General features: G+C 51.2%; 1 protein-coding gene across 6 annotated transcripts in view; it reads left to right on the top strand.

The window, feature by feature from the left end:
- OTOF (otoferlin) overlaps positions 1-17,557 on the top strand; it is a 122,172-nt gene that overhangs the window by 92,339 nt on the left and 12,276 nt on the right. For 4 of the 6 annotated variants that reach the window (XM_085574226.1, XM_085574228.1, XM_085574229.1 and 1 more), the window contains 13 exons: positions 658-820; positions 3,887-4,017; positions 4,968-4,997; positions 6,476-6,619; positions 8,269-8,335; positions 10,278-10,408; positions 11,229-11,363; positions 11,479-11,616; positions 12,701-12,828; positions 13,534-13,704; positions 14,268-14,428; positions 16,451-16,593; positions 17,292-17,380. In XM_085574226.1, coding sequence (XP_085430352.1) covers positions 658-820; positions 3,887-4,017; positions 4,968-4,997; positions 6,476-6,619; positions 8,269-8,335; positions 10,278-10,408; positions 11,229-11,363; positions 11,479-11,616; positions 12,701-12,828; positions 13,534-13,704; positions 14,268-14,428; positions 16,451-16,593; positions 17,292-17,380 — 1,631 coding nt within the window. The remainder of the gene's footprint in view (positions 1-657; positions 821-3,886; positions 4,018-4,967; positions 4,998-6,475; positions 6,620-8,268; positions 8,336-10,277; positions 10,409-11,228; positions 11,364-11,478; positions 11,617-12,700; positions 12,829-13,533; positions 13,705-14,267; positions 14,429-16,450; positions 16,594-17,291; positions 17,381-17,557) is intronic. The other 2 variants (XM_085574227.1, XM_085574230.1) reach the window with 1 other exon arrangement.

Here is a 17,557-nt window from a genome sequence, read left to right as displayed (position 1 = left end):
TACATATTCTTTGAACCGACAGCATAAAAGGAAATGTGAAAAGTCATTATACTCTAACCAATAAGAAAAGGACCCACATGGGTTTAACATTAACAAAAGGACTTCTATGAACCTCAAAAAATAATCCTTTATTTAAGATTTAAACTTCTTCTGGCTTTGCAAAGCATATATCTAGGACCTTTCACATCTTTTCATTAGTTTTTGTTATTTCTTGTTCTTTATGATAAATGTAAATGTATTCACTTGGTTATGAAATTTTTAGCTTCCCATGAGAAGGTTTAGAAATTTCCCAGCCTTTCTGAGCTTTATGTCTACTTCCTGAGGCCTTTTTGCACTTTCCAAAGTCTTTTACCCTTTTATATTCCTACAATTCCCCCTCTCTTTTTCAATTTTAAATAAACTATCTTTGACTTGTCACTTATTTGTGTTACGTAGCTTCACTGCTGTATATATTTTTTAGCTTAGGAAAAAATGTTATAAACTTTATATAGAAAGGTACGTTTTTGTTTACTTTAAGCTGTATCAAGTTAAAGCATTATGTGTAAAATCAGGTTTAGCATCTGCATCGGGTTTTGACAAATCCCGACGTTTCTAAGGTCTTAATTTAAAGGTTAAATTTGTGAGCGACTTTAATTGAATTGTTCCTCTGCTCCCCAGGACCTCCCGGAGAACGAGCTGCTGCACCCGCCCCTGAACATCCGCGTGGTGGACTGCCGCGCCTTCGGGCGCTACACCCTGGTGGGCTCCCACACCGTCAGCTCCCTCCGCAAGTTCATCTACCGCCCGCCCGACAAGAAAGAACAGCACTGGAACATGGCAGGTACCGGGACACGGGAACCTGCTCCGGGACATCCAGGGCTAGGCTGGAGAGGGGCTGGGGACACAGACCCGGTGAGGAACCCCTGAGGGAGCTGGGGGTGCTCAGCCTGGAGAAAAGGAGACTCAGGGGTGACCTCAGCACTCCCCACAGCTCCTAACAGTGGCTGTGCTCAGCTGGGGTTGGGCTCCTTCTCCAGGAGCTGACAGAACCAGAGGTCACAGCCTCAAGCTGTGGAATTCCAAGGGGAATTCAGGCTCGATATCAGGGAAAAGTTCTTCCCAGGAAGGTGATAAAGTTCTGGGATGGCAGCAAAGGAGGTGGTGGAGTCCCCATCCCTGGGTGTGTTTAACAAAGCCTGGGTGTGGCACTGGGTGCCAGGGCTGAGTTGAGGTGTTGGGGCTGGGTTGGACTCGATGGTCTTGGAAGTCTCTTCCAACCTGGTAATTATGTGAATTCTGGGAATTTTGGGAATTCCCAGTGATCAGGGTGGTGGTGGAGTCCCCATCCCTGGATGTGTTTAACAAAGCCTGGATGTGGCACTGGATGCCAAGGTTCAGTTGAGTTGTTGGGGCTGGGTTGGACTCGATGCTCTTGGAGGTCCTTTCCAACCCGGTGATTCCATGAATTCTGGGAATTTTGGGAATTCCCAGGGACTGGGAAGGTGGTGGAGTCCTCATCCCTGGGTGTGTTTAACAAAACCTGGATGTGGCTCTTGATGCCACGGTTTGGTTGAGGTGTTGGGGCAGGGTTGGACTCGATGGACTTGGAGGTCTCTTCCAACCTGGTGATCCTGGGAATTCTGTGATCCACGGGGAGACGAGGGAGGTGGGATGGGCTCTGAGACCATGAGATCGCTGGCTCTCCCACAGAACTTCTGGTTTTGGGTCCAGAACTCCAAGAAAAACCTCATCTTCAGCACTTTGGTGGTTCCAAGTGGTGTGAGGAGACCCCCTAAAAATTTTTGTAGTCAAAATGAAAAACAAACAGGACTTTTAGTATTTTTGATCTTCAAATTATTGTTTATTTTTCCTCTTATTAACAATTCTATGCACTATTTACATCTTAGACTTAGCATATTAAAAGAAAAACCACTAAAAGTTACAAACCACAAAAATTTAAAGTAATTTAAAACTATATATTTAATTAATTCTTAAAATGCACCTTTTTTCCTACCTTTCTACCAATAACTAATTATTTGTTTATCTACAGAACATCTACATTGTGATTATTTCTAACCAATCATTTTATACTCCCAACACAATAAAAAATAGAATAAATGGAAAACAAAAAAGAGATCAAACAACACCCAAAATCCTTCATCTTATCTCCCACCCACCTCCATAGTAAAAACCCAAAACTCTATGTTTTTCACCCTATAATTTATATATATATAATTAACTATTTATATATATATATATATATATATATATATATATATATATAATTAACTATTTTACACATATATAAATCCCCACTATCTATTTTCCACACTTATAGATTCCAATTCATCGCGAAATCTAGGAAATGTTTTCCATAAACAAAGATTAAAAACATAAACATAAACAAAGGTTAAAAGTGTTCTCCTAAAAATCAAAGCTGCTCAAAAAAAACCCAACCAAAAACAAACAAACAAACAAACAAACAAACCAAAAAACCAAAAAACAAAACAAAACAAAACAAAAAAAAAAAAAAAAAAAAACCAAAAAAAAAAAAAAAAAAAACAAAAACACCATCCCAGCAGCCAAGGGCTTGGGAGCCTTGGGAATTGTTACTCTGATTTTAAAAAATGTTAAATTTTCTTTTATAGTTATTTTGAAAGTTTTAAAGTTCTCATAAAACTTTTTTAACCTTCTGATAATGTTTAGATATTTCTACTGGAGTTCTTAGTCACTGTTCACATAAACAATGATGGTTTTGCATTCTTCTTTGTGGGAGGAGAGAACTGATGGATTTTGGTTTGACCGGCGTGGTTGGAGAGGTGGCAATTCCATCCTCCAGTCCACAATCACCTCTGGAATTCTATAAACAGCAGATATTCAAATTAAACTTTCGCTTTTTTTATCTTCTGAGTTTACCAAGCTTCTGTGCACTCATTTTGTGTCCAATAGCAACAGGGAATTATTCCTGTGTTCCCAATTTTGGGGGGAGGCTCCTGGCCTGAATCCTGTAGGATCTCAGCTGAACTCCTAATTTATGGCCTGAACCCTGTAGGATCTCAACTGAACTCTCAGTTCCCTGCCTGAATCCTGTAGGAACTCCCTTGAAATCTCAATTTCTGGCCTGAATCCTATTTGATCTCCCTTGAAATCTCAATTTCTGGCCAGAACCCTGTAGGATCTCACTTGAAATCTTGGTTCCCAGCCTGAATCCTGTAGGATCTCACCTGAACTCTCGGTTCCCTGCCTGAATCCTGTAGGATCTCCCTTGAAATCTCAATTTCTGGCCTGAATCCTGTAGGATCTCCCTTGAAATCTCAATTTCTGGCCTGAATCCTGTAGGATCTCCCTTGAAATCTGTTTCCAGCCTGAATCCTGTAGGATCTCCCTTGAAATCTCAATTTCTGGCCTGAATCCTGTAGGATCTCCCTTGAAATCTCAATTTCTGGCCTGAATCCTGTAGGATCTCCCTTGAAATCTCGGTTCCCAGCCTGAACCCTGTAGGATCTCACCTGAACTCTTAGTTCCCTGCCTGAATCCTGTAGGATCTCCCTTGACATCTCGGTTCCCAGCCTGAACCCTGTAGGATCTCCCTTGAAATCTCAATTTCTGGCCTGAATCCTGTAGGATCTCCCTTGAAATCTCGGTTCCCAGCCTGAACCCTGTAGGATCTCCCTTGAAATCTCAATTTCTGGCCTGAATCCTGTAGGATCTCCCTTGAAATCTCAATTTCTGGCCTGAATCCTGTAGGATCTCCCTTGAAATCTCGGTTCCCAGCCTGAACCCTGTAGGATCTCACCTGAACTCTCACTTTCTTGCCTTATTCCTGTAGGATCTCACCTCAACTGTCGGTTTCTCCTCTCCACTGTCCCTCTCCCTTGTCCTTTCTCCTTTTCTGTCCTCTGTCCAGCCAAGCACCTCAACGGCTACCTGGCCATGACCAGCAGGGCCCATCGCTCTCGCCCCACAGGGGAGATCGTGGTCAACATGGAACCCGAGGTCCCCATCAAGAAGATGGACACCATGGTGAAGCTGGAAGCTGTGAGTATCCGTGTGGCAGCACCTCTTTCCTCATGGAATTGCTGATGTCTGAGGGATTTCAGCCTGAATTGGGTAGGCAGCGTGTCCCAGGGGTGTCACACTCCATCTGCCTGTGCCCGTTTTTGTGTCCAGAATGGGAATTTCAGCTCCTTCTCCCACCCTTCTGCTCCTGAGCTTCCTCCACCAAAACAGATTCCTGCCAAGATGCTCCGAGGGCTGGAGCTCCTCTGCCATGGAGCCAGGCTGGGAGAGCTGGGGGGGCTCACCTGGAGAGGAGAAGGATCCAGGCAGAGCTGGGCGGGCTCACCTGGAGAGGAGAAGGATCCAGGCAGAGCTGGGGGGGCTCACCTGGAGAGGAGAAGGATCCAGGGAGAGCTGGGGGGGCTCACCTGGAGAGGAGAAGGATCCAGGGAGAGCTGGGGGGGCTCACCTGGAGAGGAGAAGGATCCAGGGAGAGCTGGGGGGGCTCACCTGGAGAGGAGAAGGATCCAGGGAGAGCTGGGGGGGCTCACCTGGAGAGGAGAAGGATCCAGGGAGAGCTCAGAGCCCCTGGCAGGGCCTGGAGGGGCTCCAGGAGAGCTGCAGAGGGACTGGGGACAAGGATGGAGGGACAGGAGCCAGGGAATGGCTCCCAGTGCCAGAGGGCAGGGCTGGGTGGGAGACTGGGAATTGGGAATTGTCCCCTGTGAGGGTGGGGAGGATCTGGGCTGGAATTCCCAGAGCAGCTGTGGCTGCCCCTGGATCCCTGGCAGTGCCCAAGGCCAGGCTGGATGGGACTGGGAACCACCTGGGACAGTGGAAGTTGTCCCTGCCCACGGCAGGGGGTGGGATGAGATGGGCTTTAAGGTCCCTTCCCACCCAAACCACCCCGGGACTGGTGACTGGCACTCAGCTGAGCGTGTCCTTAACCTGCTCTCCTCTCCCTGTTCCTTTCCATCCCGGGGCGGCAGAATTCCGATGCCGTGGTGAAGGTGGATGTGGTAAGTGATGGATCTTCTCTGCATCCCTGCTCCCAGCTCTCTGCTCCCTCTCCAGCCCTTCCATGCCACTTCTGATGGTCCAGGCACCCTCCCCAACCTGAGCCAGGAGGGGACATCACCCCTCTGTCCCAGGACAGCAGCGCTGTCCCCTCAAGGGATGTGCCAGTGGCCTCGTTCCTGCAGTTTGGGGAGCATTTTGGGCCAGGAGTTCTGATCCCAGCTATCCCAGAACTTCTGATCCCAGCTATCCCAGAACTTCTGATCCCAGCTATCCCAGGATTTCTGATCCCAGCTGTCTCAGGATTTCTGATCCCAGCTGTCCCAGGATTTCTGATCCCATCTGTCCCAGGAGTTCTGCTCCCATCTGTCCCAGGATTTCTGATCCCATCTGTCCCAGGAGTTCTGATCCCATCTGTCCCAGGAGTTCTGATCCCAGCTGTCCCAGGAGTTCTGATCCCAGCTGTCCCAGGAATTCTGAACCCATCTGTCCCAGGATTTCTGCTCCCATCTGTCCCAGGAATTCTGATCCCATCTGTCCCAGGAATTCTGATCCCATCTGTCCCAGGAGTTCTGATCCCATCTGTCCCAGGAGTTCTGATCCCAGCTGTCCCAGGAATTCTGATCCCATCTGTCCCAGGATTTCTGATCCCATCTGTCCCAGGAGTTCTGATCCCATCTGTCCCAGGAGTTCTGATCCCAGCTGTCCCAGGAATTCTGATCCCATCTGTCCCAGGAGTTCTGATCCCAGCTGTCCCAGGAATTCTGAACCCAGCTGTCCCAGGAGTTCTGCTCCCATCTGTCCCAGGAATTCTGAACCCAGCTGTCCCAGGATTTCTGATCCCATCTGTCCCAGGGGTTCTGATCCCATCTGTCCCAGGATTTCTGATCCCATCTGTCCCAGGATTTCTGCTCCCATCTGTCCCAGGATTTCTGATCCCAGCTGTCCCAGGACAGGCAGTGCCCTGCGGGAGGGATTTGGGTATTCCCACCACAACCAGGTACCAGCTGGGAGAGGTTCCCCTGCTCCCCCAAGGGGACCCAAGGTGCTTTGCTGGGCACAGTTTGACTCTTGCCATGGAAGATTCCAGAGATGTAGCCTGGGAAATGCACGGATAAATAGGATGATGGAAATGGGGAAGTGTTGTGGGACTGCCCCATCCCTGGAAGTGTCCAAGGCCAGGCCAGATGGGGCTTGGAACAACCTGGAATGGTGGAAGGTGTCAGGATTGGAATTGCAAGAGCTTTAAGGTCCCTTCCCACCCAAAGCATTCCGTGGTTCTGGCCCTTTCTCCAAATCCTTGGTCATCCTTGGGTGTTCCGTGCCTCAGTGTCTGTGGCTGGAAAAGGGAGAAAGTTCACGAGGCCCCCAAGCCTGGGGCGTTCTCCCTGCTCAGGTGCTTCACCTCTGTACTTCCAGCAAGGATTCCCTCTCCCCTGATCCCTCCCCTTCCCTGTGTGTGCTTCCCTTCTCCCTTCAGACCGAGGAAGAGAAGGAGAAAAAGAAGAAGAAGAAGAAAGGAGGAGGAGGAGGAGGTGGGGAGGAAGTGGAGGAGGAGGAGCCGGACGAGAGCATGTTGGACTGGTGGTCCAAGTACTTCGCTTCCATTGAGACGATGAAGGAGGTGGGTGAGGAGCAGCACTGAGGGGCATCCAGGGGAGGTGGTTCCCTTCCTGAGAGGTCTCCCCTAATTCCAGCTCCTCCCAAAGCCTTGGGGCCGTGCTTCATCATGTGTGTGGTTCCCTTCCTGAGAGGTCTCCCCTAATTCCAGCTCCTCCCAAAGCCTTGGGGCTGTGCTTCATCATGTGTGTGGTTCCCTTCCTGAGAGGTCTCCCCTAATTCCAGCTCCTCCCAAAGCCTTGGGGCTGTGCTTCATCATGTGTGTGGTTCCCTTCCTGAGAGGTCTCCCCTAATTCCAGCTCCTCCCAAAGCCTTGGGGCCGAGCTTCATCATGGGTGGAACCTCCAAGGATCCCCCCGATGGGGATGTTAACGTCCAGGAACACACATAATCACGGGATATGATTATCTGCAGGTGCTTTATTGAAGAGCTCTGGGAATCAGGGCTCCGGACCCAAATCTGACTCCGACGTGGCTTTCAAACTGAACCTATTTTATATTCTATCGTTATATAACTTACATATTAATTATTAAACTTATATTGTTCTATTGTACACATTGATCTTATTCAAGCATGAATTTTTTATGATCTTTCTCAAGCCGCTGGCCACAGTTTCTCATGATTTTTCTTATGATTAAATAATAATTATATTTAATGACTAAAAAATCATCACATCTAACAATTATATCATTTATCATATACTGGTTACACAGGTGCAGTTCTAGCAAGCACAAGGACTGTACTTTCCCAGAGTATTTTCCCAGAGCCTACTAAATTTAATTTTTCCTTCTAACTCCCCAAATCCATATTATTTTAAAACCCTTTTACCATCAGGGAGACCCCTAAAAAGTTCTGTGCCAGTTTTGAGAGACCAACAGGACTTTTGGTTTTTTTGGTCTTCAGGTTCTTGTTTATTTTTCTCTTACCAAAAGTTCAGCACGCTGTCTACATCTCAGACTTAGCGTACAAAGAGAAAGGCACCAAAAGTCACAAAACACACGGGTTCGAGGTATTTTAAAGCTATTTTGTCCAATTAACTCGTAGAACATATTTTATTTCTACCTTTCTACCAATAGTTAATTATTTTTCTGTTCATGCAACATCTGCATTGTTCTTCCTAACCAATCACTCTGTGCCGCCAACGCTGCAGAAAATGGAGCAGATGAAGAACAAGAAGGAGAACAGACAACGTCCAAAATCCTCCACCTTGTCTCCTACCCACCCCCATAGTAAAAACCCAAAACTCCAAATTTTTCACCCTGTGATAAACTACACCACTATCCATTTCACACACTTGTAGATTCCAATTAATCCCGAAGTCTTGGAAGCTTTCTCCATGGACGAAGGTTAAAACTAGTGTTCTCCTGGGGATCAGGATCTCTTAGGACGGGCAGAGATAAATTCCCTGTGCCCTGGGTTCCAACAGTTATGAAATCCCAACATTTTTCAGGCTGGAAAAGCCCTTGGAGACCATCGAGTCCAACCATCCCCCGGCACTGCCAAGGCCACCACTGACCACGTCCCCAGGTGCCTTCATGTGGCTTCAAATCCCCCTAGGGATGGGAACTCCACCACTTTCTCCAGCTTTCCTCTGGGCAGCTTTTCCAGGAAAAGATTGTTCCTAACATCCAGTGGCTTCCCTTTCTCCCCCAGCAACTCCGGCAGCAGGAAGCGGCCGCGGCAGAGGCAGAGGAGAAGGAGGAGATGGAGATTGGAGAGGGTAAGGCTGGGAGTGAGAGAGGGAACACAGCAGGGAAAGGTGGGGCCAAGATTCCTCTTGATGTCTGGACATCCCTTTGGGAATCTGGCCAAACCAGACGCCCCCAGCGAGTCGTGTTTTCCCAAAAAGCGTCGCTATTTGTAGGTTTTTGCAGGGCTTTTCCCCGCATTTTGAACACTTTGTCTGCTGTCCTAATGCAGGCAGTGAAGACAAATACACAATTTAGGGCAAGTTCTCCCACCTAACTTATCAATTTATATAATTTTATATATTATATATATCATTCTCCACTTAATATAATTTTATAAAATTATGAGATGAATTATGCCCTAAACGTGTTTTTCTCTGAAGGAACTTGGGTCTGTAGGTCAGGTGGGCTTCTGACCTTGCCTAAATTTGGGGGGAGACTAATTTTGTCCCAAAAATAATATCGGCCAAGAATCCTGGGAGTGATTGGTCAAGGGTGACTTTGTCCATCCAGGTGATGCAAAACCCTTCTGCTGAGTAAAACTCTGAGCCTGGTTTATTTTGGAAGATCAATCTTTGTATCCCGGGAAAAATGAGGTCTTGTCTTGCTGAGCTTGGAGACAACTCTGGGCAGGTTCTTCTGGGCTTCCACTGGTGTGCTCCGGGGTTTTCCTTCTTTCTCTTTAGAATGATCCATTTCCCTTGGCTCTCCCATTCCTTCCCCCTTTCCTCATCCATGTTTTTCCATCCGTCTGTCCCCATCACTGGATTGTGTCCAGCCCTCATGGAAGCTGCCAGAGGCACCAAGGGACAAGGATTGCAGAGTGAGGAGGAGTTTCCTTTGAATCCACCTTTTCCAGCAGCCTCTTCCCAGCTCTCCGTGGCTGGTGGTTGCTCCAAACGAGACTCTGGTGACCTGTGGTTGCAGCCGGTCCCAGACAATCCGAGGGCAGAAGCATCAAGCACTGTTCCCGCTCTGTTCCCAGGCTGGGGTTCCACTCCCCAGGCTCCGTAAAGCAGGAGAAGTCTCTGGCAGGAGGAAGAAAATTCCCAGAATTCACAGAATGGCCAAGTTGGAAGGGACCTTCAAAATCATCGAGTACAACCCAGCCCCAACACCTCAACCCATCCCTGGCACCCAGTGCCACATCCAGGCTTTGTTAAACACACCCAGGGATGGGGACTCCCCCACCTCCCCGGGCTGCCATCCCAGAACTTTATCACCTTCCTGGGAAGAACTTTTCCCTGATATCCAGCCTGAATTCCCCTTGGAATTCCACAGCTTGAGGCTGTGACCTCTGGCTCTGTCAGTTCCTGGAGAAGGAGCCCAACCCCAGCTGAGCACAGCCACTGTCAGGAGCTGTGGGGAGTGCTGAGGTCACCCCTGAGTCTCCTTTTCTCCAGGCTGAGCACCCCCAGCTCCCTCAGGGGTTCCTCACAGGGTTTGTGTCCCCAGCCCCTCTCCAGCCTCGTTGTCCCCTCTGGACAAATCCCAGCGTCCTTCCCAACCTGAGGGGCCAGAACTGGACGCAGCACATGAGGTGACCTCACCAGTGCCCAGCACAGGGACAGAATGACCTCCCTGCTCCTGCTGGCCACACCATTCCTCCTGTGGGCAGGACCAGGTTTTCTCACCGCTGTCAGAGTGCTCTGTCCATGTTTTGTAGTCCTCCAAGTGATTCCTGCTCAGGTCAGCCCTGGAATTCCCTACACAGAGATCTCCAGGCTTCTGGAGACACTGCGATCCAAGGAAAGACAGGACACAGCTGGGATGAGATGGGACCTGCAGGCAGCTGGCAGCTTTCATGCTCCTCTTTTTGAAGGACCTTGTCCAAGCCCTGCTGGGTCTTCCCCACCTCTTCTCACCCTCATTTCCCTTCCCTCCATCCTCCCTCCCTCCTTTCCCTGTCCTCCCTCTGCACTGCTTCCCCCTGGACTCGGAGTGATGCCAAACTTGGTGACTCTCCCATGCAAGGCTCCAAGGCCCAGGTGAAGAACAAGGACAAGGACAAGTCCAAGGCACCCAAAGATGACAAGAAGAAGAAGCAGCAGCCTGTCCCTGAGCTCCCCGAGAAGAAGAACAAGCAGAAGATCGATGAGCTCAAGGTACGGGGGCGGGGGGGGATGCTTCCAAGGAAGTTCTCAATCATGGGGATGATGTGCCTTGGGACATCTCTCCTAGGGATTTATCTTGGGATGAGGCTTCCCAGCCTCTCTCTATGGCTGGAAGCAGTCTGAGGTCACTAGAAAAGGGGTTGTCCTGGGATCGGCTCATCCCTGGGGCAGCTTGGAGGTGTCTCAGCTCCAAGGGAGAGTTTTCTTGCCTGAATATGGCTGGTGCAGCCAGGATTGAGGACAGGGGTGGACTCTGGTTCAGTGACCCCAGGATTTCTCAGGATTCATGTCGTCTGTTGTTCTGGGGTTCAGATGGGGTTTAGACCTGGATCTTGCACAGAGGGGGAACAATGGCCCCACCCAATGCTCCAAGATTCCCTGTTCCCAACCCAATAATGCTGGAGGATTCTTCTCCTTCCTAGAAAAATTAACCACTGGGAGCTGAGGTGTCCATGTTCACAGAATCTCAGAATCCCTGAGGTTGGAAAATCCCTCCCAGCCCATCCAGTCCAGCTGTGCCCAATCCCCACCTTGTCCCCAGCCCAGAGCTCTGAGTGCCACATCCAGGAATTCCCTGGATACCTCCAGGGATGGGCACTTCGACCCTCCCTGGGCAGCCCCTGCCAAGGCCTGACCACCCTTTCCACAAGGATATTATTCCTGATATCCGATCTGAACCTTCCTGGCACAGCTTGGGGCTCCTCTTATCCTTTCCCTCGTTCCTTCCGATCTGATTGAGTACCCACCACATCTTTTGCTCGCCTTTCTTTTTATCCCAAATTCCCTCCTTTTAAATTTTTTTTCATCTCAGGTCTTCAACAAAGAGCTGGAAACGGAGTTTGACAACTTTGAGGATTGGCTGCACACCTTCAACCTGCTCCGGGGGAAGATTGGGGACAACGACGACAACGCCACGGAGGAGGAGAGGATAGTGGGGAGGTTCAAAGTGAGTGCTTAGGAATGCCGGCCAGGATTTTGGGGAGGGTGTTTTGGGATGGGTTTGTCTGCCCGGAGGCCCTGGGCAGCAGGACTCAGTCGGGCCATGCCCTCCCTCGCACCAGGGCTCCATGTGCGTCTACAAAGTGCCGCTCCCCGATGACATCAGCAAGGAGGCAGGATATGAGCCCACCTTCGGGATGTTCCAGGGGATCCCCAGCAACGACCCCATCAACGTGCTGGTCCGAGTCTACATCGTGCGGGTGAGTGGGAATTTGGGGTGCGGCAGCGGGATCTGGCCCTCCCTAAAGGTGTTCTCAGGGATGGAGAACCATCCCATCCCTTCTCAGGGGTGGAGAGCCGTCCCAACCTTCTCAGGGGTGGAGAACCATCCCAACCTTCTCAGGGGTGGAGAACCATCCCATCCCTTCTCAGGGATGGAGAACCATCCCAACCTTCTCAGGGGTGGAGAACCGGCCCATTCCTTCTCAGGGGTGGAGAGCCGTTCCATCCCTTCTCAGGGATGGAGAACCGGCTCATCTCTTCTCAGGGGTGGAGAACCGTTCCATCCCTTCTCAGGGATGGAGAACCAACCCATCCCTTCTCAGGGGTGGAAAACCATCCCATCCCTTCTCAGGGATGGAGAACAAACCATCCCTTCTCAGGGGTGGAGAACCGGCCCATCACTTCTCCGGGATGGAGAACCAACCCATCTCTTCTCAGGGGTGGAGAACCAGCCCATCACTTCTCCGGGATGGAGAACCAACCCATCCCTTCTCAGGGATGGAGAACCATCCCAACCTTCTCAGGGGTGGAGAACCATCCCAACCTTCTCAGGGGTGGAGAACCATCCCATCTCTTCTCAGGGATGGAGAACCAGCCCATCCCTTCTCAGGAATGGAGAACCATCCCATCCCTTCTCAGGGATGGAGAACCAACCCATCCCTTCTCAGGGATGGAGAACCATCCCATCCCTTCTCAGGAATGGAGAACCAACCCATCCTTTCTCAGGGGTGGAGAACCGTTCCATCCCTTCTCAGGGGTGGAAAACCAACCCATCCCTTCTCAGGGATGGAGAACCATCCCATCCCTTCTCAGGGGTGGAGAACCGTTCCATCCCTTCTCAGGGATGGAGAACCAACCCATCCCTTCTCAGGGATGGAGAACCGGCCCATCCCTTCTCAGGGATGGAGAACCAACCCATCCCTTCTCAGGGATGGAGAACCAACCCATCCCTTCTCAGGGATGGAGAACCATCCCATCCCTTCTCAGGGATGGAGAACTGGCCCACCCCTGAGTCCTTGGCTGCTGAGGACAACGCTGACCCATCCCGTCTGCTCCCTGCAGGCCACGGACCTCCACCCGGCCGACATCAACGGGAAAGCTGATCCCTACATCGCCATCAAGCTGGGCAAGACGGACATCAAGGACAAGGAGAACTACATCTCCAAGCAGCTAAACCCTGTTTTTGGGAAGTAAGTCTGTGCCCGGAACTGCCGAGCTGAGCCTGAGCTTGCCAGCCCTCAGACCTGCAGCTGAGGTGTCCCACGGCTGCTCCTTGAGCTGGAATGGTGGGATTGGTCCCACAGGGTGGGATCCTTCCAGGATGTCCTCTTTTGCCAGCGTTTGGTCAATGTGGCACTGTGTGTTTAAGAGATGAACCTGAAACGGATCTGATCAAGGTGAAACACCCGCTTAGGAACAATTCGACATAAATTTGAGTGAGAATAAGACACAAACTCGGCTTTAGGGGTGGTGGGATGTCCAGGTCAAGGATTTTCCCTCCTGTCAGGTGCTGGTGGTTGAGTTAAACCCCACCTCAGACGTCCTGCAGTGATGGATGCAGACTTGTTATGGTTTGATATTGGTGCAATGCTGGCGTTCTTGTGAAAACGTTCTTTCTTCAACTGAATGCTGTGAGATGTGATCAGGAACAAAGTAGAGCAGGCCTGAGCTTAAAAGTAGGGGAGAAAACTTTATTATTTTATAACTACAATAAAAAGAATACACAGAATTTAGGATGAAGACTTTTTAGAACGTTCTTCTTCTTAATTCTTACTAAAACACAGTGAGACACAACTTTGGGTTTTTGATTAAGTTGCAGTCCATCCATGGGCTGGACCTGTCCTGAGTGGCAGCCAGACCCTGGAGCAGCTTTTCTCTGCTTCCCCCAATCCCAGATCCTTCGACATCGAGGCCACTTTCCCCATGGAGTCCATGCTGACCGTGGCTGTGTACGACTGGGACTTGGTGGGCACTGACGACCTGATCGGGGAGACCAAGATCGACCTGGAGAATCGCTTCTACAGCAAGCACCGGGCGACCTGCGGCGTGTCCCAGACCTACTCCATGTACGGGGAAACCCTTCCCTGTCCCACCTCCCACCTGGACCCTCCTCTGTGTCACCTCCCACCCAGAGCTCCCGCAGGAATCTCCCCCCATCGCTGCCTGCTGATCCTGGAATTCTTTGTTTTGGGAAACACCTCACGCCGTCCAATCCCGCCAGGGGCAGGGGTGAATGGAGGAGGTTGTGCTGTCCCTGGTTTTGTCATCAGCACTTGGGAGTGGTGGGATGGGTCATCAGGAGCCCGGGGCCGGGGGGAGGGACTGGTGGGACTGGCAGGAGTGGTGAGGTCAGTGATGAAATGGGAGCAAACGGGGTGATGCCGAGCATCAGGAATCAAGTGGGATGCACTGGGAATTCCAGGTCTGAGCCAAAGTGGGGTGAATGGTGTTTGAAAAGGGCACAGAGGGTTCAAATCTGAGCTGAAGTTTTACCTTTGCTGCCTCAAATTCTTTCCCTGGGAATTCTGGGTTCTTCATGGTGCAGTGGGGGTTTTTTTCTGGCTAAAAGGGAGAAAGTTTCCTTTGTCCTAGCTACCTTTTTTGGCTGATCTTGCTCTCCTGTTCCCAGCCACGGGTACAACACCTGGCGTGATCCCATGAAGCCTTCCCAAATCCTGTCCAAGCTGTGCAAAGAGGGAAAAGTGGATGGGCCGCACTTCGGGCCAGGGGGAAGAGTGAAAGTTGCCAACAGGGTCTTCACCGGCCCCACGGAGATCGAGGACGAAAATGGTATGGCCCAGTGGGATCATCCCATGGGATGGAGGTGCTGGAGCAGAGCTGGGGTCTGGGGGAGTCTCCTCATCATCCAGGGTTGGAATCTCAGAAGTTTGAATCGTGGAGTGGTTCTAAATGGGTCTTTGAAGGCCACCAACCCCCCGAGACTGGTGTGGTGGGTCCATCACCCAGCCCTGCAGTCACCATCCCAGTATGGACCAGTTACAGAGTCCTATTGTAATTCCTCCTGGAATCACTCAGGACATCCATGGACACCTGAAGCTGCCTCTGGAAATGCCCTCCGAGCAGTGCCATGTCCCAAGAGCCACGGAGACACCTCAGCAGCATTTAGGAGATTGTTATCCGTGGGAATGCATTCCCAAACAATGGGAGATGAGGGTTGTGTCCCAACGCACTCACGTGTGCCCAAGAAAGAGGGAGACAGGCCCGGAGGGGTGAAGAAAAGAAGGAAAATATGGTCAGCAGACATGGGACTGGTTCAGGCAGGGAAAACTGAACGGGGATCTGAACCTTCGACAGGGATTGGAGAGACATAAGAGGAGTTAGGAAGTGCTGGCTGAGGGACAAAGTGTTCCCAAGGGACGGAGAGGATGAGGCAGTTCTGCACCTTGGAACAGTTCTGCACCTTGGGACAAAGTGTTCCTTTTATCCCAAATTCCCAAGAAAACATCCCAAGAGACGGAGGGGATGAGGCAGTTCTGCACCTTGGGACAGTTCTGCAACCCTTGGGACAAAGTGTTCCCACCAAGGATGGAGGGGATGAGGCAGTTCTGCACATTGGAACAGTTCTGCACCTTGGGACCAAAGTGTTCCCAAGAGATGGAGAGGATGAGGCAGTTCTGCATCCCTTGGGACAAAGTGTTCTTTTTATCCCAAATTCCAAAGAAAACATCCCAAGAGACGGAGGGGATGAGGCAGTTCTGCACCTTTGGACAGTTCTGCAATGCTTGGGACCAAAGTGTTCCCAAGGGATGGAGAGGATGAGACAGTTCTGCAACCCTTGGGACAGTTCTGCAACCCTTGGGACAAAGTGTTCCCTCAAAGGACGTAGGGGATGAGGCACTTCTGCACCTCGGGACAATTCTGCACATTGGGACAGTTCTGCACCTTGGGACCAAAATGTTCGCAAGGGATGGAGAGGATGAGACAGTTCTGCAACCCTTGGGACAAAGTGTTCTTTTTATCCCAAATTCCAAAGAAAACATCCCAAGAGACGGAGGGGATGAGGCAGTTCTTCACCTTTGGACAGTTCTGCAATGCTTGGGACCAAAGTGTTCCCAAGGGATGGAGAGGATGAGACAGTTCTGCAACCCTTGGGACAGTTCTGCACCTTGGGACAGTTCTGCAACCCTTGGGACAAAGTGTTCCCACCAAGGATGGAGGGGATGAGGCAGTTCTGCACTTTGGGACAGTTCTGCAACCCTTGGGACAGTTCTACACCTTGGGACAGTTCTGCAACCCTTGGGACAGTTCTGCACCTTGGGACAGTTCTGCAACCCTTGGGACAAAGTGTTCCCACCAAGGATGGAGGGGATGAGACAGTTCTGCAACCCTTGGGACCGAAGTGTTCTTTTTATCCCAAATTCCAAAGAACACATCCCAAGAGATGGAGGGGATGAGCAGCTCTGTACCTTGGGACAGTTCTGCAACCCTTGGGCAACAAAAGTGTTCTTTTTATCCCAACTTCCCAAGAAAACATCCCAAGAGATGGAGGGGATGAGGCAGTTCTGCACCTTGGGACAGTTCTGCACCTTGGGACAGTTCTGCAATCCTTGGGACAAAGTGTTCCCACCAAGGATGGAGGGGATGAGGCAGTTCTGCACTTTGGGACAGTTCTGCACCTTGGGACAGTTCTGCATCCCTTGGGACAGTTCTGCAACCCTCGGGACAAAGTGTTCCCACCAAGGATGGAGGGGCTGAGGCAGTTCTGCACCTTGGAGCACAGGTGGAGGCCCGGGGTGCTTTGCTGTCCCTGTGCCCCTGTCCCAGCTGTCCAAGCTCTCCCTTGTCCTCCAGGCCAGAAGAAGCCGACGGACGAGCACCTGGCGCTGGCGGTGCTGCGGCACTGGGAGGACATCCCGCGGGCCGGCTGCCGCCTCGTCCCCGAGCACGTGGAGACACGGCCGCTGCTCAACCCCGACAAGCCGGGCATCGAGCAGGTCTCACATTCCAACGGGAATTCCACATTCCATGGGGGCCAGCGCAGCCCTAGCCCACCTTGGGGCAGAGAAAATCGCCAGTGCCTCCCGATCCATCCTCATCCATTTCACATCCCAAAGTTCCTCCTGATTCCCCATGACTGGGCACCTGGGAGCAAAATTCCCAGCAGATTCCCATGCAAAAGGGATGGGGAACACAAAATGCAGTGCTGGGAATTCTCTGGAGACCCTGAACCTCCTGGAGTCCTCAGGAGGACTCTGAGCCCATTTTGGGGAGGAATCACAGCCCTGTTGAGTAAAGGGGGGAAAGCAGGAAGAGAGTTCAGTTCTGGTTGTTTTAGAGACCCAATTTTGGTCAGAAATCTCCCAAAATCCAATCCTGGGCTGCCCTGTTGAGTCTCTTTGCAGAACTTGGGAGCAGAGGAGGGAAAGCTCCCCCTGGTGAGGCTGATCAGAGAGACCACGTGGAAATTATGGAATCATGGAATGGTTTGGGCTGGAAGGGCCTTAAACCCATCCAGTTTCACCCCCTCCATGAGGCGCTTCTGCAAGGGTGGAGAAGGATTTGTGCCGTGGGAGAAGCTTGTCCCACTCCACATCTGGCACGGGCGGAGTGATGGCTGTGGGAAGAGGGGGACACGGGTGGGGAGGGGACAGGAGGGACAAGGGGAGCTGATTGTGCCTCTCCCACCCCGCAGGGCCGCCTGGAGATGTGGGTGGATATGTTCCCCATGGATATGCCAGCGCCCGGCCCTGCCATCGATATTTCTCCCAGGAAACCAAAGAAGTAAGGAACACCAGGGAGAACGGGAGGTTGGGGCTGGACAGTCGGCTTCTCCCATCTCCTGCCACCGCTCCATGGCCCTCTGCTGGGGTTCCTCATCCATGCTGGCATTCCCAGAGATCCCAACACTGGAGGCAGCTCCAGAGCTGCTCCAGAGGGTGGGATCCCACATCTTCCATC

This window comes from Lonchura striata, chromosome 3 (assembly GCF_050655825.1).
Source record: "Lonchura striata isolate lonStrDom1 chromosome 3, ASM5065582v1, whole genome shotgun sequence".
In the NCBI taxonomy this organism is placed as follows: Eukaryota; Metazoa; Chordata; class Aves; order Passeriformes; family Estrildidae; genus Lonchura; species Lonchura striata.
Note: the sequence above shows the minus strand (reverse complement) of the source record. Positions and strands in the feature narration are given on the sequence as shown.